General features: G+C 40.2%; 1 protein-coding gene across 14 annotated transcripts in view; it reads right to left on the reverse strand.

The window, feature by feature from the left end:
* Positions 1-24,310, reverse strand: part of rimbp2b (RIMS binding protein 2b) — a 107,507-nt gene that overhangs the window by 25,911 nt on the left and 57,286 nt on the right. For 9 of the 14 annotated variants that reach the window (XM_078170871.1, XM_078170872.1, XM_078170870.1 and 6 more), the window contains 6 exons: positions 15,122-15,211; positions 10,399-10,521; positions 8,856-8,960; positions 5,907-5,957; positions 5,388-5,408; positions 1,775-1,979 (listed from right to left, as the gene is read on the reverse strand). In XM_078170871.1, coding sequence (XP_078026997.1) covers positions 1,775-1,979; positions 5,388-5,408; positions 5,907-5,957; positions 8,856-8,960; positions 10,399-10,521; positions 15,122-15,211 — 595 coding nt within the window. Of the gene's footprint in view, positions 1-1,774; positions 1,980-4,835; positions 5,282-5,387; positions 5,409-5,906; positions 5,958-8,855; positions 8,961-10,008; positions 10,175-10,398; positions 10,522-15,121; positions 15,212-24,310 lie in introns of those variants that run through there. The other 5 variants (XM_078170875.1, XM_078170874.1, XM_078170865.1 and 2 more) reach the window with 4 other exon arrangements.

Genomic DNA, 24,310 nt, shown 5'->3' on the forward strand with positions numbered 1-24,310 from the left:
AGAAAAGTATCCATGGACGAAAGTCCGGAGTGAAAGGTAAGGTTTTAAAACAGAGCTTCTAACAAATGGAGAGATCGTTTACACACTAAACACATGATTTTAGCAGGATTTGGAATTATGCAAAGTTTATTTTAGTCCACAGTGACAGTGCTGCTACTTTTACACTCTGATTCCATCACTGCAGCTCAAAATAACATGAGACACCTTTGTGATGAGAACTAGGATAAAACAGATAATTTATTATTCATTTTATTAGTAAAATAATCCACAAACTGTTAACTGGCTCCCATTATTATAAATGCCACATTTCGGTCAGATAAACCTCATCAGTCATTAACTACTGTTCCACTCTTTACTTCAGCAGCAGAAACAGTCTGGCATCACTTTAAAGTGTTTTATGTGACATATGCAGAGAAGTATTATCACCAACTAACTAAACAGCAAAAAATCCTCTATACTAATGTCACATATGCCCATAGCTCAGTGATACCTGATTGCAATTTAAGTCTCAGATGACGGTCCATTTGTGGAGTGTTTTCAATGTTTTTAGATTTCCTGTTTTGAGATTACAGATTGTTGTTTACATCCAGCGTCACTGACATGTTTGTGTCTCGTCGATTAAACACTTTTGCTACTGTTTCATCACGTCATATGAAGCAGCCTACTTCATTCATGGTTCTGATGATGTCGCTCATAATTAACAACCTCGCCTTTTTCACATGAACGCACTCGTGGCTGGATAGCAAAACTAAGAGTTGACTGAACAGGTTGATAACCAGCTTTGTTGTACTGGTTATCCAGACAGCCAATGTTAGGGTTAGTCAAACCAGATAACAAGAAGATATCCTGGGTAAGTTGAACTGGCTTCATAGTACAGGTTTCAGGGCATGATTTCTGAAAAGAGACATTGCTGTTGAGTTTTTCACATGTATTTTTGGCACTTTGAGCACCACAAGCCGAGTGCCATCTAGTTTCATTATATTGGAGAGAAGACATCTCTACGGCCGATATCACCAACACTCTGCAGCTCAAAACTTTAACCTTGTATTACAGCAGGTGTCATTTAGCTTGATATCTCAAGGTACTGTACTCTTCTGTTTCTAATAATGTGTAAAATAAATCAATCAATAAATATATAAGGTAAAACTTGATCGCAAGAGTTGTAAATAGTGAAACGTTTGTGTATTCACAAAAATGAGTCAAAAACAAACCGAGAACAAGTTTTGCCAGCTCCAGGCTATTTTTCACTGTGACTGATTGATTAATTCATTAACAGTTTGTGTTTACTGCGGATTAAGTCAGAAGCCTCTCGACTTCTAATTTCGGCAGTCAGTTTTTCCATCTAATTGTGAGGGAACTGACTCCTCTTCCAATATGTGCAGTGTGGACTTACTGCCAGCAGCTCTCACATGACAGAAATGACATTTATTTGATTGCACAGCATTTTAATGTGCTAAGTTAATTTGGTGGCCTCTTATTTATTAACTTGAGATGTAGATGAGTTTCAGCTACTTGAAAATATGACAGCTAATCAATACACACACACACACACACACACACACACATATATGTGTGTGTGTGTGTGTGTGTGTGTGTATATATATATATATACACACACACACACACATACATATATATATATATACATATATATATACTTTTTTTTTTTTTTTTTTTTTAAGCAAAATACTTATGCTTCAATACTAACATATGAAGTATAAGACTGATTAAAATAAATAACTTCATCACAGCATCAATAAGATGATAGACTTACCTTTTCCTATGGGGGCAGCCAGTCCATTGAGGAGCTGTGAGAGGGATTTGTTGGGCGACCCAGGAGATTCACATAAAGTTAAGGGTTCAGTGCTGAGGATATCAAACTTCCCAGCCTGGAGCCGGAACTTCTCCAGCTCTTTTGACAGGAGGTTGAACTGCTCACTCTGAGACCGGCATTTTTCCTCCAGCTCGCGGACTTTGGCCTGATGGCGGTGAGGGAGGAGAGTCATCGAGAGAGGAGTGGGAGACAGCGAGAGAGAGAGACAGAAAGAAAGACAGACAGACAGTGGCAGGGAGAGACAGGATGGGAAACAAAAGAAAACAACAGAAGAAAAATAAGGAAATCACAGGATGCAGGAATGACCGTTCTGCACACAGAAAAACCAGAGTACACACAGTACAGTAGGTACGTATACAACGCTATACGTCTACTGTCTACACACAAATAGAACATGGATAAGATTTACATAAGGACTTATATCGTGGACTGGTCATTACAGAGAAAAACCTCTTGAAATGACTTCAGCTGTTACTGACGGTATACAAATCACATGCACAACTACAGTTAGTGCTAATAGTATTGAACATAGAAAAGCCTCTTGTGTCAAGGCAGTATGCATACCCAAACTGCACAAAGTCTTAGAGGATGAGACTGATGATATTTTCTTTTTCTTTTTTTTGTTATTGTCAAGGTATCCCTTGAAAAGACCAAACCAACAATAATTTTGTCTTACTAACAAAAGTTCTGTCTGTGTAGCCAAAGCTTGATATTCTTCTGGGCCACAGAGCTTCATTGTTTACTGTTAAAAACACATCAGTGAGACTCACTGTTGCACTGGGTAACATGTTCCTTTATTATGGTGAACATGGGCATTGTGGTTCATTTGAAGTCAAACCCACATACTGCACTGTACATCACACCAAACACCAAATATGTATTAATCTGCAGCTGAAAATAGTCCCCAGTAAATGCGCTATTTACTTGTGTTTGAGTAACGATTGCTAGAAACTACAGTGCCCAGCTGGTTTGGGGAATTCCTCCAGTTGTTTTTTTGTGTTGTTTTGCTTTGGGGGGTTTTACAGTTGGAAATGTATATGTGTGACAATATATTATAACTGATTTCAAAGTCCAGGTAAAGCAAAAATAAATGTGTGTCCTGAGTTTCTCACACCACAGACAAATGTGCTACTAACCACCAAGCCAAATTTGATAATTAAAAAATTAGGTTTCAAAACTGTGAAAAAATAGATACTGTGGGCTTATCCACTGAAGGCACTGAGCTGAAGAACGAGCCACTGCGAAGTGATAGACTCTCTTTAGCAACTAACACAGTAGCACACCCAGTCTGTAGACAGCACACACACCCTGAACCAAAGGACAAACTCATGGCATTTAAGAGAGCTGTTTATTCATATATTTACTGGACTAAACAAGCTAAGAGAGCTTGTGGGACGTAGAAAACTCACAGCTCACACACAGGGGGCTGACGACATGACACTTATGATATGTGCTCTAACTTTAGTAATAACACAGTCTGTATATAGCGGGGGAAGAGTTATTTTAAGGATGGCTCCAGGGGGGCACGGTGGTGCAGTGGTTAGCATTGTCCCCTCACAGCAAGAGGGTCCCTGATTTGAACCCAGGGTGGGGGTTATGAGCCCCTCTATGTGCGGAGTCTGCATGTTCTCCCCATGTCAGTGTGGGTTTTGTCCGGGTACTCCCTCTTCCTCCCACAATCCAAAGACATGCAGGTTAGGCTAACTGGTGACTCTAAATTGCCTGTAGGTGTGAATGTGAGCATTAATGGTTGTCTGTCTCTATGTGTCAGCCCTGTGACAGTCTGACGACCTGTCCAGGGTGTACATGTACGCCGCCTCTCGCCCAATGTCAGCTGGGATAGGCTCCAGCCCCGTGCGACCCCTAACAGGAGAAGCCATTATTAAAAAATGAATGAATGAATGGTTCCAGTTGTCATCGAGCCATGATTTCAGGCCCACCCAAACATCCTGGACACAGAAATGGCGAAAAACACTTTAACAGTCTAACTCCATGATTCAGTACTACAACAAGTATTTCTAACATGTATCCCGAGTTTTGAAAGAAATCACTGATTTTGCTTTACCAGAATTTTTTATTGAGAATAAATGGACTCAGAGCTGAAAGTCACAGACAGAATAGGGAAGTTAGTAAATGTTGTTGGTAGTGGTCTTTTCCTGGGATTTGTTTGCAATAACAAATATAGAAAATATCACCAGCCCTATACTTTAAGAGCAGAAAACTTAATTGCACAAACTAACACTGAGAAACTGAACATCACTGTTTGGGCAGGTATAAAGGAAATTCCAGGTGCTAGAGCTTCATTTCTCAAGTTAAATGATCAATCATCAAAAATCACTTCTCAATCTCAAACTGACAACAATCTGAACCGGAGATGTTCTGGAGGACACTGAAGCTACCGTGGAATTTTTTAGTACTGCCCAACACACAGCGACACCCCCTGCTACTACTGTACAGTGCTGCCTATGCTCTTCTGTTAAAACACTGAGTCCATTCCATGCACACATGTTGTTGCTAGATATAACATGCTGTTAGCAGACACACAACGAAGGAAGTCCTGCATGTTTGAAATAGAATTAGTAAATTAAGAGGTATTAGTTTTAATAGCATCATACAGTTCTCAGCTGTATGGAAAGTAGACAGGTTTAAAACCACATGCTGACTAACAGACATGCAATGCTACAATGAAAAAGGATCACAGTCATCGCTTGGTGATGTGATCCTTTTTAAAACAATACACTCTTATACACTCAGAAAGCTACTATCTACTGTATGCATCAATATTACAGATGTAATGACTAATGTTTATGTGCTCTAGATGAAAGCTTTTAATTTAAAATATCTGGAATACAAAAGGACATCCAGACTTTTTACTGACATTTATTTTACCAATCAAATAGTTAATCTGCATTCATTTATTGCAGTTTGATATTTCTATTTGTTCACATCTAAACACACACTTTAAGCACGCGTTTGGTCTTATAAAGTTAAATTTGCACACCTCGATGTGTTGCTGGGCTTTGATTATGTGGGATTGAGGTCGGTCACTGCGGCCCCAGGCATTCCTCTTTAATTGAAGTCGCTCCATATTCTGAATCTTTTCATCAATTGTTAAGTGAGCGCCGCTGAATTTTTCTTTATGATCAAGTCAGAAAGACCTCCAGTTTATGCTGTCAGTCATGTTCCAGACTTTCAAAAAGCTCTCCGCTTGCGAGTTTGCTTTGATGGGAAATGTGAAACAGAGCTGAGCGGGTAGTAAAGAAAAGAGGCAGCCCTGAATATTTCTGAAAACCAAAAAGCAAAGATCACACATCAGATTAGTTCTGTACTGATGTATGCTTTCCGTTACCTTTTACCTTTTGAGCACTTCTATATTCATCATGTTTATGATCAATATTAAACTTAGACTATGATGAATAATTTTGTTTGTAATGTGGTGTTACATCACCACTCCCCCTTGGCCAAAGTAAACATGGGGATACTGTATTATTGACTATACTGGGAAAAGTGGAAAAAAAGATCTAATAAATAAATAAAAACAATTCTGAAATACCTGCATGCTGTCCAAGTGGTTCTGTATAAGCATAAACACACACCCATTCAGTAAAAAGAGATGTAGGAAAGAAATAAAGCACAATTACACATGTGATCACTCATACGCATCTTGAAAGCACAACACTCTTGAAATCTGCTTTGAAACTCACACATACACATCACCTCATTACAATGCTAATAGAGAGATGAAATAATAGATAATGACATTTTGTTGTTTACGATTTATTCACCTTTCTGAAAACGGCTATTTACACATCTCTGTTAAATTTAAATCTGTCACTCACATGTCAATTTAACAATATTTTGAAAAGAAAGCTATAAACTTAGCCTAGGATTCATATCTTAAAAAATAAGAACTTGAAAAAAAAAGCATAAAGGTTTGGGTAGTGAGGTCAAAAGAGCAGGAAATGGCTCTAGGCAAACACAGATCTGCCCCAGGGCTGACTAGTCCCTTATCCCCAAGCAGCAACCACATAAACACACACAGTCAACCCACCCCCAGAATCCAGACGCTCACCTCTAACAGATGGACAGCGCCTTCATGTTCCTTTTTTGCCTCAACCTGAGCCTGGGAAATACAGGGTGCAGCGTTTCAGTTCACTGTCATTTATGTTGCAGTTAAGTTTCAGTTTAAAACGCCAATGAAAGGGCATTTACAGACAAACACCTTTTGATTCATTGGTGCTCAGGGTGAAAATGGTTGGAAAGAAAGCCACTATCTCTGTCAGCAGTATGGGAGGCAACGATGAAGCTTATCAGCAGTTTATCTCTTTACCTCACATTAATATTTTCCAACAGAGCCTTGATCTGAGCAATTTGGACTTAAAGTGGAAACAGACAACTTTTCTCCCCCCTAGGATTTCCAACTGGTATTAGTATTAGCACTGCTATCACAGTCAAGTTAAAGCAAAAAACTTGTCTATTTCTACTTTAAAGAGATATCAAGATATTGTGGCTTTTCTTGCACCATTTTCACCTTTTATATTTTATGTTTCTTTAAGGTTATTTAATGGTCAAAATGCGAGTTATGCAACATATAACAATTATGTACATGCAAGAAAGTTAACAGAATCAAGGAAGCATTTGTGCATTTGTCAGTTTACCACACTTACCTGTGAAGACCTGCCTGAGAGCATCTAAACCAGAGGTCTCAAACTACCAGCCTGGGGCCAGATCGGGCCATACAAGAATTTACATCTGGCCCACAAATAAATGTTTCGCATTTCATTTTTCCCCAAAATAGAAATGGTCAAAATCATTCCATCTTCAAGCAAGCTCCTCCTCCAGCTATAACATCTGTTAGAACACCAGCTATGGTGCTGAAACTGCCTCTTAATTAGCATTTAAAGGAATAGCTGAAATCAACATTTTGGGAAAATACAATTATTCATTTTCTTGCTGAGTAGACTGATACCTCTTTCATGTCTGTCTGTTAACATGAAGCTACTGTCAGCACTTGTTTAGTTACTGGAGCTAAGCACAAAGACTGTAAGTGACAAAATAACTCACCTGCCTACCAACCAGCAACTCTAAATATTTACACACTTTATCTCATGTGTTTAATCCACTAGTATAAAAACAACAGTTATTGCCCTTAGTAGTTACCATGCAACCAGCGGAGACTTCAAGAAGTTACTAGTGCCAGCCAAGACAGAGTCTGACTCATAAATCAGCAAACAATCAACATGTTGTGCAGTATAGTTGCAGCAGCACTTTAGCAATGACCAACAGGACTCCTCACAGCACACCAGACATCCTAATGGCTCTCTCTCAACTTAACAGAAACACTGATGTGAAGCACAGACAGTTTCAAGGTAAATGGACAATTTGTTTCCAAGGAGTTTTAATGCAACTTGTTCCAACACAGAAAGCTGTCATTCTCCAGTAACACAGGGTGTTCAAGTGCCCCCATTAGGAAGGCACCTGGCCACTGGCCCCTAGGTAATTGGAGTTTGAGACCCTCATTTATGTAAACTGTCCTGACATTGCAATCCCTGATATCTTGACTCCAAAAAACAGATTGGTTGCTACATTTTCTGTTGATTTGATGATTACTAGAGTTGTTCTTATAGTGCCTAAAATGCTGGACTGGGTATTGCTGAGTAACCAAGGCTATGCACTGATCCATGAGCATGTAATTCATTAAAAAACTTTAAAGTAGTTTCACATCCGGATGAAAGAGTGGTTTTCTTGGAAATCAATTCTTCTCCCCTGCTCTTAAACAACAGTCTACACAGCAAGTGGCCCTGTGCGGCCACTGGCAACTACTGTTTGAGAACTTTTAAGAACAACTGATTTCTAATAAATAGTGTTTTGTTATCTGTGAGCAAAATGTCAGCAATTTGTATACACAGTATTTTACAGTGGATAAAAGGAGGTTTTAGGGTAGAAGGAAAGAATAGTAACGGAATATCTTTAATGATTATCTACTGTAGATGGTCATTCAAACAATGAATGTGTTGCCAGGGTGTGTGCTTCAGTGGATGAGTAAGTTATGTTTGAGAAAAATGGCCTTGACTAACGCTCTGTGCAAACAAGCATCATTGTAAACAAATTTTTAAAAGATGTTCCATCTATAATAAATGAGGGATGCTAGTGCATTCAGGAGGAATAAGGTTTGGGTATTATAGAAGCACTGAGCTGTATAGAAACATAGCACAACACATGCTATTTTTCTTATGGGAACTAGAAACATCTGTTGAGAAAAACAAGTGTTCCACATGAATATGAGAGCATCTGTGGACTTTGCAATTTCATAAATCTACTTTGCAGGCAATTAATTTGGGAGAATGCAGAGAGCAGCCAGTGTCTGAAGGAAGATAAGGCAGTAATGAGCTTCTGTTAATGAGAGAAAAAAGCTGAGAACTCTGCCTGTGAAAGGCTGACTGTGAAGTTAGAGCAACACTGCAGCAACAGCAACACTGAGGATACACACACAGTTTCTAGAGAAGGCATTGGTGACAATTCCTATCACGTTCACACTATCAGCAATCTCAGCCATTGCTAAGCCTGCTTTGACATTACAGTCAGCTCCAGTGCACAGAGGAGGAAGCCCGACCATCAAATGGCCTGGGCCAGCAATTTTTGCTTAAGCAAGACTCTAAAAAGTGTCATATCTACTCTGAGTTTTGAATGTTTGATTTGCTAGCTTGTAACAAACAAGAGGAGTGCTCCTGAAATGGTGAGCACCCAGGGTTTGGAGAGTGACAGACAGCTGAAGGATGGGGCTGAGAGGAAAGAGCTTCAGTAGTGCCAGTGATGGAAATGATTAGTGCTATAGCCTATAGAGAGCATCTGTCTTTGCCCTGCTCTCTATAATACAGTCTTTGAGTTGACTTTCACCTTTTGTTGGACTGTGCAAGTGCTCAACAAATTCTCTGTGACTTATGACACAGGTGCAGGCTGAGCAAACAAGAAAGCCTGAACCTCTGGTGCTGAAAGTGTTATATAACCTGAGCTCCCTTACCTTCTGAAGAACTTCAATCTCCTGCTGCTTTGCATTGAGTACAGCCAAGGCCTGCTCATGCTCCAACTCTAGTTGCTGCCTCCGCTCCGCAGCCTCGCGCATATGCTGTCCACAGAAGGTGCAGGGGTGGAGAGCCAGGAGGGAGGATTGTGGAGGGGGTCGGGGGTGGGGAGCATAAAGAGGGCTGCTGTTAGTGGAACTAAAATCCAGTGGCACTGAGCCAACACAAAATGCATCTCCAGTCTTCGACTCCACACTCAGAGACAACACAGGTGTTACATGTGCACACACATCACACATACAGAGGCTGGTTAACAAGTGTACTGACCTTTAAAAACCCTTAAAAACAAGACATAAACTATGCCACAGCAAATGCCATGTGGGAACAGTTTATGTCGAATGATCTGCGGGAGAGATCAGATCAAATTTTTGCACAAAGGTGCTAATGGATGAGGACTAGAGATGCTTTGCTGTGTGAACAAAAAACTAACATCAATCCACAGTCAGGTTTGCTGCCCCCTTTAGGTAACACAATACCTGTTAGAATTCTGGTTACGGTTAGAAGTCTGGTGGACTGTTTGAAAAGCTGTCCTCAGCGATGTTGTCTTTGCGTGATCAATACAGGGTTTTACGTTACATGAAAAGGGTGAGCAAACTCCGTAGCGTGCTCACTTGTCTGTGGTCATCCATAACAACAAAAGAAGCCATACAATACAAGGGACTGAATGCTAGGCTCTTCATAGCACAATATGCCCGTGTCATCCAGTCACACCACTGCTCCCACTATATGTGAATACTTGCGACACTGTCAGGTGAGAGAAGCAAATGACATTTTCATGCCAGTAAAAATTGAGGTCTAAGATAGGTAATGTCATCAAACATGTGGGTGACATTATCATCATGAAAGGTGACCCAGTCTCTGTAACTCCTCTTCCTCCCCCTCCCGTCATCATAAAGCCAAACTCTTTGTCCTGCCTCATGCAAAAATCACATTCCACAGTGCTGTGGTCGTATAGCCAGGTGACCATTCGTATGTCTGGTAAGCAGCCCACGGATAAAGGGAGAGATAAGCACAGCCACTGAGGTGGACAGAAAGCATTCAGAATGGGATTGAATAGGACTGCTCCCTAACAGATGGACGTAGCAGTGATACCTTATAAATCTAGCAGGGGGAGAAGGGACAGGGAAGGTGGGGAGGGAGAGGTCAGGGAAGGTAGGACAACATGAAAGGGTGAAATAGGAAAGGAAAGGAGGGAAGGGGGGGGCAGACTGCTCCAAGCTTCTACTCTTTCACAGCTCCTGGTCAGACCTCCCAACACGACACTGGAAGGCAACAGACATGTCAGGGACATTAGACAGTATAGCGGAAGATAACCAGATGGAGGCAGTGTAGCACAGGTAGGAAAAGGGGTACTGGCAAGGGTTAGGCTCCATAAAAACACCTGAATTAGGATCCCGGGATAGACGGACTACTTGAACTAGAAATGCACACAGTACTGAGAGATTCTGCGGTCAAGTCTGCCCTTGGAGCTGGCGTCCTCACCTTGAGCACCTGCTCTAGGTTCTCCAGTTTGCCTTGGAGCTGGTTCCTCTCCCACAGGGCTAAATCTCTCTCCTGCGTCACAGCACCAAGGGTCTCTTTGAGCTGGGCATACTCAGACTTCACCTGTGCAGACAGAACAAGCAAGGAGCAAAGACACTGAGTTTGAGAGTGCAGCCGTACTACACTTCTTTGGGTCAAACCAGGCTGGTAATGTTTTAATCAGATGCATTTTTAGATTTGGTTTTCACACTGCTCTAAATTGATTTTTAGTTTTTTTAGGAATACTGGAAGGTTCATGTTTTTATTTGTAGATATCAGAGTGGTCATTCTGCTCCTGTATGAAAGAGGTTACCCTTTCAGGTGTCCTGGTGTGACTATTGCCTCCTGCCATCTTAAAGTTTAATGAGCCAGAATTCTCCGAGTCTCTTTGTTCACTGTCAGAAAATGGTCAGATATAGTGTTCAATCTATGACAGTGGTGAGAATGTCAGCACAGAAAGTTGATAAATTAATGGCTATATATTTACTCTTCTCATTTTCTCTATAACAAGCTGATATTTTTTTGTTTTGGAACTGCTTAAGTTAGTAGGTGTCCTGCCTGGGTGTTTGCTGCATGGAGAAATTAAAGGTACCCTGTGGAGTTCTCTTGTAGATAAACAAAGGTCCGTTAACAGTCACTCATCATAATGCATTGTGTGTATCCTTGAGGCCTAACAACGTTCTGAATGCCTTTCCTTCCTCATAAAACCTCTGCAATCTATTTTTTTATGTATACATTTGAAATCTGCATTGTTTACATCCATCTTAGCTAACTTCAGGTCTGCTTCTTTCATGTATTGTGCTCCTGTATTACCACCACGTGATGGTCAGTGTTATAATGAGAAAATATTAGCAGGAATGTGTATCACGTCAATCATTGGCTTGTGTGCTTGAGATCCAAACAAAATGGGGTCCCACTCATCAAAACATTGTTACTGCGGTCAAAAACTCCACAGGGTACCTTTAAAGGCTAAGTTGTGACTAATGGGAACAACAATTTTTTTTTAATGAAACAGGCTGCAACGTAACAACTCAAGCCATGTGTGCAATGTCAGTTTATGTCCACTAAAAGTGTTTGTTTCTGCCACTGACAGGCTCAGATTGGTATTCTAGGGATCTCTACAAAGACAGACCTTTTTGTAAGAGAGTAAAATCCTTTTTGTTTAACCAGAAACAGCCCTTAAATTGCTATGGCAAAAGCCACCAGACTCCAAATAAATAATCAAAGCTCGGGCATATTTTTACATCTAACTTCAGTTAAGGGTTTATCTTAACCATCCAGAGTTGTGATTGTTGCAGCAGTGGAAAGACAAACCAAGATGGTTTTTAAGAGTTTTATTTTGTTTCTGCCGACTTTTTATGAAGTGTGTTTTAAGAAGATAATCTTACTGTATTTAAATGGAGTCTGGTGGGCTTAGTGATTAAAAAAAAAAAAAAAAAAAAGGATCTTACTTCTTACCAAAAAGGTCCATCTCTGTAGGGAACCTTCACATATTGTTGTCAGACACTTAAGAGTCATAACCTGAACCTGTCAGTGGCAAAAACATCCACTTTAATCGGACATAAATTGATGATGCGATCATCCCCCAAATAGTTACATTACAACTTCCTTCACAGCAGCCGGATGCAGGGCTCTTGCTTTATAATTGACCAATTTCAAAAATTGTTGTTCCCAATAGTCTCTTAGATACAAAAGGCAAAAAAAAAGGTCTGGTTGAAAAATACCAAACTGACCCTTTAAGGGTGGCTCAAAAACCATGCTACAATTATCTATGATTACTATGTTGGCAATGATAAAAACTATTTCAAGAGCTTTACATTAAATGCATCATTGTGTAACTATAATAACAGTGCAATCACTACAGGGTGGTGGTAGGCAAAAGTCAGTAAAATAATACATTTGCTAATTAGCAAATTTCCATTTATTCACACTAGAGTATTACAGTGTCAGCATCTTACAAAAATAACCACTTGTCAGCTCGTGATTTTACAAGTTAAATAACCAGCTGTCTTATATTATTAAATAGCTGTGTTATTATAAATTAAATCCAAGCACTTACAGCGGTGGCTAAATTAACAATTTGCCACTTATTTCCTTTTCTCTAAGGTGGACAAAATGTCAGGAACACCATTCAGTAAAATCCAATTCAATCACACCACAAAGCCTCCCAACTGACTGTAGAGTTGAATGAGTGCCTTTTTTCGTACAGAATCAACAGAAACTGAATGAATGAACATAATGCACTACATAAAGGTAGAGCTGTTGCTTTGGAGTGAATTCCATTGCACAGCTGTTTCCATTTTTCTGGTAGTCACTGTCGATTTTAAGCATGATGCTGTAAAAAACGATTTGCTTTAACACTACCTAAAGCATTCAAAGCATTTAAAACAGGCAGAAACTGGTACAGGCCAGGCGTGGGAGCATTGCTGGTTTCAGTGATAAAAGCCTTTAAATATTATAATAATAATAATGCAAGAGTAACATAATTCACTGACTCCCATGGCTGTACACCGAAACATTAATAAATTATTCATGCTTCATTGTTAACCAAGCACTAAGCATTCAATTGACTAAAGCAATCACACATTATGTTAACACTGTATACTAATTCAACACCAATGAGGTTATTATGAACGACATATAAAATATTTGGCTGTTTTTATATTCCTTACAATCTGTCTCCCACAGTCCAATTGTATTGTTACTTAAGAGGCAGTATTTTTCAAATCAGCTTTTTAAAGGCCCCCCATTGGCAGCGAGATGACTGGTTCCTGCAGCAGTAATGTGGCAAAGCCCCTTCCTCAGAGCAGCCATGAATGACTAATGATTCCTTGAGGAGGGCGTTTCAACAAACACCAGCAAAGCAAAACATAAACAGAAACCAGTGAGTCTGCCTCTAAACCGCCCGCCTCTATACAGCAAAAACTATCCACATGGATAGGAGCGATTGTCAGACCTAATGTAGACAGATCGAATGAAACTATATTGGATCCAGCAGAAGCAGGTCAATAGTCTATTATGGGCAAAGGGAGGTGCTGTTTGTAGCCCCTCCTATTTCATTCAGAGACGATAGGGATCAGAACATGGGGGTGGAAGCGAGGGCTAATATCCGCACTGCCCTGCAGAGTGCTGCTCTCATATCCGTCAGTGTGATAACAGTTCAGCATTGCTGCTCCAGGAGCCACCCAAGTCCTGATAAGACATCAATAACCAGCATCCCACCCTTCTTCACCCTGACAGCAACTACCTGCCAATCAGCTCCTTCAGGAAATTGCCCTTCTGTCCATAGAGAGAGGCCTGGTGCTTTTTGTTTGTTGATCTACTTTACCTCTGCGTTATCGGCTCTGAAGGCCTTTCAGGTCTAGGGGCTAAAGAGAGGTGAGGGTGTTTTAATAGAACGGGAGGCTCATTGCTTTCATTCACGGGCCTCTGCTGAGAAAAACTGCTCTATCTATCCTGCATCCTCTAGTTTTGGATAAGTTATACCGTGACCCAGAAAGTCATCTGCTTACTGAGTGTTAATGTAAAGGCTGTGGCCTATGAAGAAACAACACAGAGTCTACAGCCATGTTAGCAGCTCTGTGAGGCTGTACTTAGGCACTGCAGTGTTCTGTGCAAAATGCTGATGTAAACATATTAACATGGTTGGAATGAAAATGCTAACATGCTAATGTCTGCAAGGTGTAATGTTTACCACCTTACCTTAACATTTTCTGAGTAACACCAAACACAAGGTACAAATGAGGCTGATGGGAGTGATTTTAGTTTTGCAAGTGTTGAAAGAAATACAATAATGACCTGATGGTGGCTCTATCCATGTCACTCCTAGACCCCTATGGGTGCAATCGTAACCTGTATTTTCCAATGGTAACAGTGCACTAATGGTACACTAATCCTCTTTCCTAGAGTGATTGGAAAATGAAACGTGGAACACACCACCTGTTACACCTCAGACAGAATGACTTGATCATATCTCTCTGACTGCCATCTCATCCCACATGATGCTGAATTTAGCAGACTTCAATAATATTAGCAACATAATATCAGTAGAGGAATGTAAAAACAAGTCTGTATTGACAAGCTTTGCACAGAAAACAGCCAGTATAGTCAAGATCAGACTTTTTAGGGGATATAAACACTTAAATCACCAAAATTACTACAATTCATCCTGAGGGCGATATGAATGTCTATACCACATGGCAATCCATCAGATACTAATCGACACGTCACTCAAAATCTCTTGGTGGTGCTTGAGTTTAAAAGCCAGAGAATCACCAAAGTCATTGGGATTTATGCTCTGGGAATCAGGTCTGTACCAAAATGCATGACAACTCATCCAATAGGTGTCAAGATACTTCACTACAAAACAAAATGTCAACCTCATGGTGGTGCTACAGAACAACTCAGGGGATCACCAAAGTCAGTATGATTCATCCTCTGGGGACAATGAATGTTGATTCATCCAATAGTCGTTCTGATTTTTAAGTCTGGATCAAAGTGGTTGACTGGCCGACAGACAGACCAACAGGGTCATCCATAGAGCCACGCCACCATGGCTAAAAACCAATTTTAGGGTGCTCAAAAGACGGATACAATATGAGCTTAAAATCATTTCAAGTGTGAATGGAGCAGCACTGAGATGTATACAGTTTGTGGTCAAACCTGAGGCCTTTTTGGCTCTTACCTTCTCATACTCAGATGCCTTGTGGCTATTGTTAAACAACTGGAGGTTCAAGTGTTTGTTCTCCTGGAGGAAATCTTGAAGCTCATTCTCCTAGACAAAAGAGGCAGAAAGAAAACCATGTTTAGAACTCAAGAAGTCACCGTGATTAGGCCAGAGCACAGCACTCAAACCCCGCATGTTGTTAGCGATAGCCCATGCATTATTCATCTGACGCGACTGCTCGAGGTTCTCTACATTCTAGAGGCTGCCATTTTAGACACTACAGTGCAACAACAATAATGTCATAATACTAGCTTTTCAACATACTGGAATAGATGTAATAAAAAAACATAAAACTTCACCTCTATGTGAGCAGATGTTAATCAAACATGCATTTTGATACCCTCCTAACCACACACTCCCCTACACGTACACACCCACACACAAACAGAGTCTTTTTTCCCCACTGTTTCTTTCCAAGTGTGTTGAGCTGACAGTAAAAAAATGCCATCATTGCAGAGGAGGAAAACTTAATTACATTCAATCAACAGTCGTGAGGCGTGCGGTGGATGCAATTTGCAGTGTCAACTGGAGAGTTCTCTGAGATGTGCAATTCACTGCCACTACAGCAGCAGCATGTAGGCCAAGTGGTGTTCTTGTCAGGAGCTAAGAAACCCACTAGCTCATGCATGATAAATTTACTGTAAATACAGTGTGTCTTAATGGCTGCTGATGGTGCGCCTGCTCCTTCCCCCTTATGTTTTACTTATGAAGGACGTTTCAGAGGGCAGATGGAAACAGGAGGTAAGATTTTAAAAAAACATGCAGGTAAGGATACATGAGGTAAGAGACTAGAATATGTTAAACATTTTCCATAACTGCTGTCCATAAAGCATTGTTACATTAGCAATAGTTGTCTGGCAAAAGCACACCAAGCATTAGGTGCTGGTCATAGCAATAGGCCTTTTTTAAAAACACATTTTGACATCTCACAGTAGGAGAATCACAGGCGTAAATAATAAAATTAATGATGACTGAATTACATTTATCTGCTTCAATTGCAGGGTTCTCGCACTGTGCATGCTCACTCACTGTAACACCTGTGCTTTATGTATACATAAAGTATATCAGGCTGCATCTGACACCAAACCAAATGTGGCCAAAAAGTTGATGATACAGTTATGTAATTGAAGCTTAGTATGCAGTCATCCTCTTTTTATCCACCTCATTCCCAGACCCCAAAATACCTTGCAGGAATTTTGGGCTGTAACCAGAACAGGCGTTTTCCAGTGGTAACAGTATTCTCTTTCCAAGAGCAACTTGGAAATCAAACATGTGAAACACACCACCTGTTGAATAATATGATCATACCTCCGTTCTACAGCCTCTAGCTACAGTGTTGAACCTTAAAGATAAAGTTCCCGACATACACAGTTGCACTCAAGAACATTACAATGAGCCTTAGAGACTGGGAGGTTTGTTGTCACTCTAGAGGAAGACTGTTAAAAATTAATTTTTTTAAAGAAATTAAAAATGAGGTTACTTTAGTGTTTTACTGTCCTGTATATAAGGACGTTGTACTTTACAGTAAAATGACCTCTATGTATGTTGATTTGTTTGGATGACCATGGTAAATTTAAGTAGTGTTTGTTCGCCAGGCCTGGGATAGAAAGCAAAGTATTTTGTTTGGGGACTGAACAGTAAAATAACACGTACTTTGACTGTTCACTGTAACATTATTGTTATTGTAATGGTGTCTTGAAAATCCATGAGTGTTGGGTACATGTTTGTGTGCATGAAACAGAAATAAAAATAAAAATACAAATCAAAAATCAAATTACCTCTGCCATCTCTGACAGCCATCTCAAAGCACTGGTTGTTTCCCTTTTTAACCAAGCATGTTGGTGATTAGCTTCCTTGCTCTGTTAGCATATTATTAACTTTAACAAAGCCCAAGCTAGCCTACCATAAACATCTACTCCTTCTAAAGTATGATTTGTGATTTCTTACAACTCACAAAAAACAGTAACATATATTCTTCAAACATTTAATGTAATTTGGAATTCATTTTAGCTCCATGTAAAGTGAATAAACATCATGTTTCCAAACTAATGCTCTACCCGTCTGCCTTAACAACACAGTTTAGACATTTTTATAACTGCTGATTTAATAAATCAAAATTTTACTGAATGAATCATAATGTCAAATTGAGCAGTGTACCTCAGTAATACCAGTAGTATAAAGTTGTAGTAAAATAAATAACTGCATGCATTAATTTTATATGATATGGAGGGGAGTATGACAAATCAGTAACCCTAGATAACTGAACACATATTTCAAGGTATGCTGCTGAGTTTATTTTATGATGGGCAATTTTCTATTGTAGGTTGTGAATGCAGTCTGACAGGGAAAGACACGTACTGATGTTGAGTGACAGATCTGTCATTCCAGGTCATTTTCTTCTGCAAATTCTGACTTAAAACTTTTCCACTGTCAGAGCTCCTTATTATTTCTTGTCATTCCAAGCATGTAAAAACGTAGTGTATGCAACAGAGTAGGACGTGCACAAAAATACAGGACAAATCATGTCCCGTTTTGATTTAGTAAGGGACAGTGCTTTGTTTTGTTGTTTTTGTTTGTTTTTTTTGCAATACAGGATGATCTGGTAGCGTCTTATGTGAGACGAGTGGGCACCTATTCCTATTCGGTTACAGAAACAATCTCTTTTTGTTCTGGATGAATGTTCAACACACTGAAGCCATAAATTCAGCTCAGTCCAGTTGTTCGTAACATAACAGACGTGGACAGTGCAATAGGTAACAGAGCTCCACAACGACAATTTAGAGAATACTAATTTAAATGTTAGTTAACTGTTAAAAAAAACAAGCAGTATGTTATAAATTAAAGGCAGATTACCTTTCAAAGGAACCACTGCTGGCAGTTAGACACAAGATCAGCCACTGGGACTAACTATAGACAGTAAATGCGACTCACTTGCTTACTGCTTCTTCTGCTATTGCACGGATATTCATTTCTACAATAGCGCCCCCAGGAATAAGGTGGATACAGAATTAATAAGGCATAAGGTACTCATACTACTGCTACTACTATTCCAATACTCAATAATAATAATAATGATAATGATACACTCTGATAGATGCAGTACAGTACATACATGTGCACACCATGGAGGGGGAATTTTGTCAAGGACAAGCAGGGACAAGTAAACAACAGCCTAAAGAACCAAAGTCACATCTGAGATCTGCTGCTTTTCCATTAATTTCATTTCTGTCACGTCCCAAAAAAAATATTGGCATTTCAACCTGCATCAATTGTGTCCAGTCAATTTTAATGCTTCCCGTACAAGCACTAGATTGCATTGGCATTCCTATTCATATCCATTGATCCTTCAATTCGGAGCTAATGTGGGCCGGCTAAGCCTCCAGGTGTTCATTCTGAAGGACAAACAGCCACTGAAAAAACAAAACAAAACAGAGAGCTCACATTTTACTGTATGCACACTGACGAGAACAGTGGACAGAAATGCTTTGGAAATTAAAGCTTGTTGTTGATTTAAGCATTTCAACATGACTGCCATCCTCATTTAAAATCCTTTTTGGAATTCGGATGCAGCCACACACATGTAGTGATGCAAACCAAATTGTCTTGAACACAGAGAATCAGCTGTTTCTTTGTCCTATATTGTCGATGTGTTAACGCTTTAAAGAGATCAGTATACGTCATAATCCCTTGGCAAGACACATTTTTATGGCGAGCCTGTGAGCCCAGTGATGGAGAGAATCCCATGCAGAATACATTGTGTCCTATATTGAGCTGCCTCCAACATTATTCAGCTGTGGTTTTCTGCTGAGGTGTGATTTGCCATTTGAGATCTGCTTTGAATACTAACACTACTGTACACATAAAATGTACACAGCATGATTTCAGCTGCATGAGTGATCTGTAATGTTTCAGATATTGGATAATAGTAAAAAATATATAAATATATCTACCCTTTTAAAGCTTAATGAAATAAACAATGATGTTTTAGTGATGATAAACAAGAAGTTATTGGCTAACAGATGTTATTTACCATAATATGGTATTATTACACTATGTAATGATATAATAAAGCCTGGGGCAAAGTACTTTGGTCACTTCTGTGTTTAAAAGCAGTGCAGAGGCAGTTGTGTTTTACCCAGACATGATCTGACTCAGCCTGGTGTTCTAGAGCTGTGTGTTTAATTTCGACAAGCCTGACAGATGAATCAACTCTGCCATTTAACACACGAGCAAAGCAAACATTTCACTTACTCTCTGCTCTGTAGACTCAGTGTAAGCAGCATCATTTGCTCTTGTTCAGAGCAGACAGCAGCAACTATCACTATTGTTCTGATGATCAGCTAAGCCTTTTTAGCCTGACTCTTATTGTATTTTTTTATCCAGACCATCTGTACCAAGGACTAATGTACACATATTACAGGTGATACGTGGTTCAGGCTGAACCTCGCCCCTCTGAGTACTGGCTGCTTCTAACACTGATGACATTGAAATAGGAATATTATATACAAGGTACAGTATAAACAAGGCCTATTCAACTGGAGGCCTATATCTGATTACCGATATATAAAATATATATTAACTACATATAGTGTCTGAAGGTTGCAAACAAGTGAGCTATCTTGTTTCCCTTTCACCTCTGTTGAGTTACACATGTGCAGTAACCATCGGCAGGATGTACAGATCAGTATAACAACACCACTAACACAAATCAACATTGTTTCATTTGCCCCATTGAAAACAGTTGAATGACATTTTTAGCATCTTGCAAGTCCCTATACATATATATATATATATATATATATATATATGTGTGTAGTATAAAAGTACATATTGCATTTCCCTTAAACAGGGCTTGTGGTCCTGTGCATACCATTGCCCACCATGGTGTACAGAAAGAAAAAGACCACAAACATGCATTACGGTATCATCTCTAAGAGGTGTAACAACACTTACAGGATGCATATCTGAATTTTGTGTACTGTGTAAAATGCAAACAAGAAAACGAAGAGAAAAATTGCTTTATGACATTTTTTGCTTCTGCACATACAATGCATGGCATGTGTCTGAGCAACAGGAGCTGCCAATCCTGCCTTTGACAGAAGGTGTTTGTGCTTACAAACATCTCATAATGAGAGCTAAGCCAACCACAGAGGCAGGCATTCCACACTGGTTACTGAGCTAAGTTTAAGGGCACAGCAGCACAGTTAAGTCCACGGACTTGTTGAGTCTGTCTGCTCTCTGCCTCAATGTTACCTTCGATTAGCACCGATACATTTTCGAGCATCGCTGGCACAGCAGATGCTTGTAGCCATGGTAACAGACCTTAAATGCTAGTGGAGGCATGCTCTTCAGATGGTCTACAGTTATATACCTGATATTCAGGAAGGTGGAGGTGCCAGATGGTTATGTCAGTGTTTACTGTCACTCACAGTGTTTATATACATGACAGCTGAACTCACTATCAGGCATTAATACCAGCTGGAATTCAAATACTTAGTAAGAAAAATTAATGTATAATATTTTATATGCTGTCGGTGTTTGGTAAATAGTCTGTTAGAAATCCACCAGCAAAGCAGCAGCACTGATTCGCTCACAGCTGCACCTAATTCTGTATGTGAACTCTTTACTTTAACCTGAGAAGGAGGAAAAACAGAAGAGAGACAGAGAGGTAAGCCAGTTAAGACCAAACAGGGAGTGACACTTCTGTCAACTCGCCATCCCCTCACAGCAGTGTTCAGTGGTCTTGTCTGTGTTTGTGTCTCTGTTCTTGGAGCTCAGTGCGGGAGGAGATAAGAGCTGTGCTGCAGTCTGTGGAGACCAGCCTGCCATTTCTGCACGCCATTTGGGGACAGTTTGTCCTTTGGGTAGCTTCTTTCGGACTCAGCAGGCTGACAATGGGCGAGGAGGGAAGTGCTGCTGTGGGCAGGGAATGTGAGAGGAGGGCAGCAAAGAAAACAGTCCTAATGGAGTGTTTATTTGGGGCAGAGAGCCACACACAAAGACAGCTCATCTAAAGAAGAGGGCTTGGGGACATAAGGGAATGAATTCAAATAGTCTAGGACCAAACTGTGCCATTTAAATTACTGCTGAATCTCTCCAGCTCCTGCCTTTCATAGGAAAAATCTTACTGCAGGCCATCTGCACCATTCTACTTCTGCTTGTACAGGTTAGAAACATGTATCATTTTTATGTCGTGCTAAAACTCAATACTCCTTAAGCCACTTTTATGTCAGTCATACAACTCCCTGATTGTTTTTTCTAGCTCCCAAATCATAGAGCAAGCAATGTCTACACTTACTCATACTTTAAAATTCTAGTGAATTCAACTGAAATTAAACTCAACATTTTGCTGCAGAGCCCGTGGGGACCCCACTTTGAGAATGACAACATCATAGCAGTAAGATGTCTTTCTCTCCCAGTATAAACTTCAACAGAAGCTGAGCAGAGCTCTCCATCCCGGTGTAACATTAAAAAAAGTGATTAGTTATTCTGCTTAGTGGGGCTCCCGTAACTGTGATGGTAAAGCCATCCACTTAAGCTTTATTTGCGCTGTGATTTACAACTCTGATGTGCTCCTGCTGTGAGAGACTGATAAAGCCTGATGACTCCTCTTGTTCAATTGACAGTATGTTTCCCTGCTAAAATAAATACAATGTAATGGCAAAGAGCAATGTAATAGTTGCCACCGCTGGTTGATGGTTTCTTCAGCATATGTGACATTTAGCCTAGCTCCAACTGCAAATCCTTCACTCCCCAGCTCCACCTAACAATAAAAGTTGAATACACACAGGTGTATGTGACCTGCCTGTCATATGTGCTACCTGCTTTTCAGAAAAAACACATTCTTCTTAACACAAACACCAACACAGCCACAGTGGCACACAGGGGTAGAGTTGTTCAGCCGCAGAAACCGACAGAAAACCTGTCACTGTCATGGGACACTAGTAGACATGTGGTCCTCAGCACCTCACTTCAGTCTGTCATGAACTCTGTAAATTCTGAAATAGATGCATTTCAACTTCTGCAGCTATTTATACATCAGCCATGCATCATTTACATCATAATCTCTTACTGTAAAACAATAAAAACAGCATAAACAATGAATTACCCCCACCCAACCCTAAATGTCCATAGTGACAATAATAATGAAGGCAGCATATTTTTCACATAGCAGTGCACTCAGCCTCTTGTGGTTCACCCAGACTTAGAGTGATTTATAGAACAATACAGAAGCCCTAGGCACCTACCAGGGCTAGCAACTGCCCAAGACCACCCAAACCGAAAGAGGCAGAGAGCAAAACCAACCCCCAAAAGGCCCACACCAGAGACACCCACACAGACCAATCTGCACGGATGGGACTTAAACAGCCCAAGAGGACAGCCATGTACCCTGCCACCACCAACCTGAGCCATCCCAGGCAAAGCCAACCACCCCAGGGAGCACCTAAGACCCTCACAGAGCACTGCAGTGCAGCCTCAAGCCTAACCGTGGACACCACAATAAGGAAAGGTCCTGTTTCGTAAAAAGGTTATAAAGCTATTTTAGCATTTATCAAAAAGTTGTGTTTTTCTTCCTGAGATTTAACCTAATCTTTCCTGAAGGTATGATGAAAGCTCCTTCAGCCAAAAAGATTCCCTACGTGGCACCTTGATTCTCCAGCGCATGACTGTGCACTTATTGGCTGCAATTACTGCTAGTCTTATAAAGCAAATATTGCCCCTGATATTGGTAACAAGTCCTCCAGTAGCATCAGTCTTGCTGTTGATTGGGATGTCCACCCCCACAATTCTTCTAATGATATCCATGATAAATCTCTGGTATTACTCCAGACATCCGGAACATATCTAACAGTTCATTTCAGTCTTACATTTAGAGTGAAATTCTGAGCAGCTACTACTTATCCTGTGGAGACATTGATGAGTCTGATAAACCCAGTCTCCAGTTCTGAAAACATCACACCGGCATATGACTGATGTGACTGAGCCACCATCAAAACCAAATACGGAGACGAACACAGACGAGAGCTGCTCCAATCAGTGAACCTAGCTTTGCAGATATTACTGAACTTGTTGAACATCACAATCTAATACAAAGAAGTTGCAAAAACACTTGCGTGTTCCTGTTGGTAACGTTCTGCCATCATTGTAAAAGTAGACACTCAATGAGACTTCATTTGTTTAAGTAAACTGGCAGGACAGTAAGACGGAGTGAGATAGCGCCTGGAAGCGGGTGATAGATGTGATGAGTTTATCATAGATTATAATAAACTATTAACACAATATTGACATTTTACCAGACATATGTAACATGGACTTGTCGATGTACATTCAGTACATTATGTACTGTAACGTCAGCATGTTGTATCTGTGGGAAAAATGTGTCTACCACCTTAGGATTTTGCACCTCTATTTACTGTTGTCTTCATTGAGCCATGTTTTATGTGTTTAGGTGTGTTAGCTGATTCAATCAAACTTTACTGCACTTCACAGAAACTCAGCACAGCATAGCATAGTAACCCCACTGCCAGCAGGAGGTGTAACTGCAGAGTATAAGACATACTAACACCAGGGAGACAGGCTGCAATATATGCAAAGTACATGGAGGAGCAGCGGCTCCTTTTCTTTAAGATAATGCATGATTGAGTTTGTGTTATTCTAAATTTTGACAGTAAGGTTTTCATTTTTACTGCAAATGTATATCGGTTACAAATATCAGATATCAGTACTAATAATTGGTATCAAAATTGGCCCTGAAAAAAAAAAAAGAAATTGGTCAATCCCCAAAAGAAGCCTGTTTTCTTTTCCACCCAGCAGGTTCTCTCCACCTTATCTTTTTGTTCCCTCTCTTTGCTTTTTGTCCTGAGTGAAGGCCACTCCAGTCGACAGGACAGAATGACATTTCTAGGGCACTGTGAGAAACTGTCTGTCTAAAGGCACCAAATACCATATGAAAATACAAGACTTGTGTAACATATCTGTGACCTTTTATGACCATTACTTGTAAAACCAACATGGTGCTCTACACTGCAGCTGTACACCTAAATAACAGCAGGGTTGTAGAGATGAACTAATGTGTATACAAAAGAAAGAAACCAATAAAGCCACAGCCTGAGGATACACTGGTGTACACAGCAGTATCTTTATATA

The sequence above is a fragment of the Epinephelus lanceolatus genome, chromosome 9 (assembly GCF_041903045.1).
Source record: "Epinephelus lanceolatus isolate andai-2023 chromosome 9, ASM4190304v1, whole genome shotgun sequence".
NCBI classification, from domain to species: Eukaryota; Metazoa; Chordata; class Actinopteri; order Perciformes; family Serranidae; genus Epinephelus; species Epinephelus lanceolatus.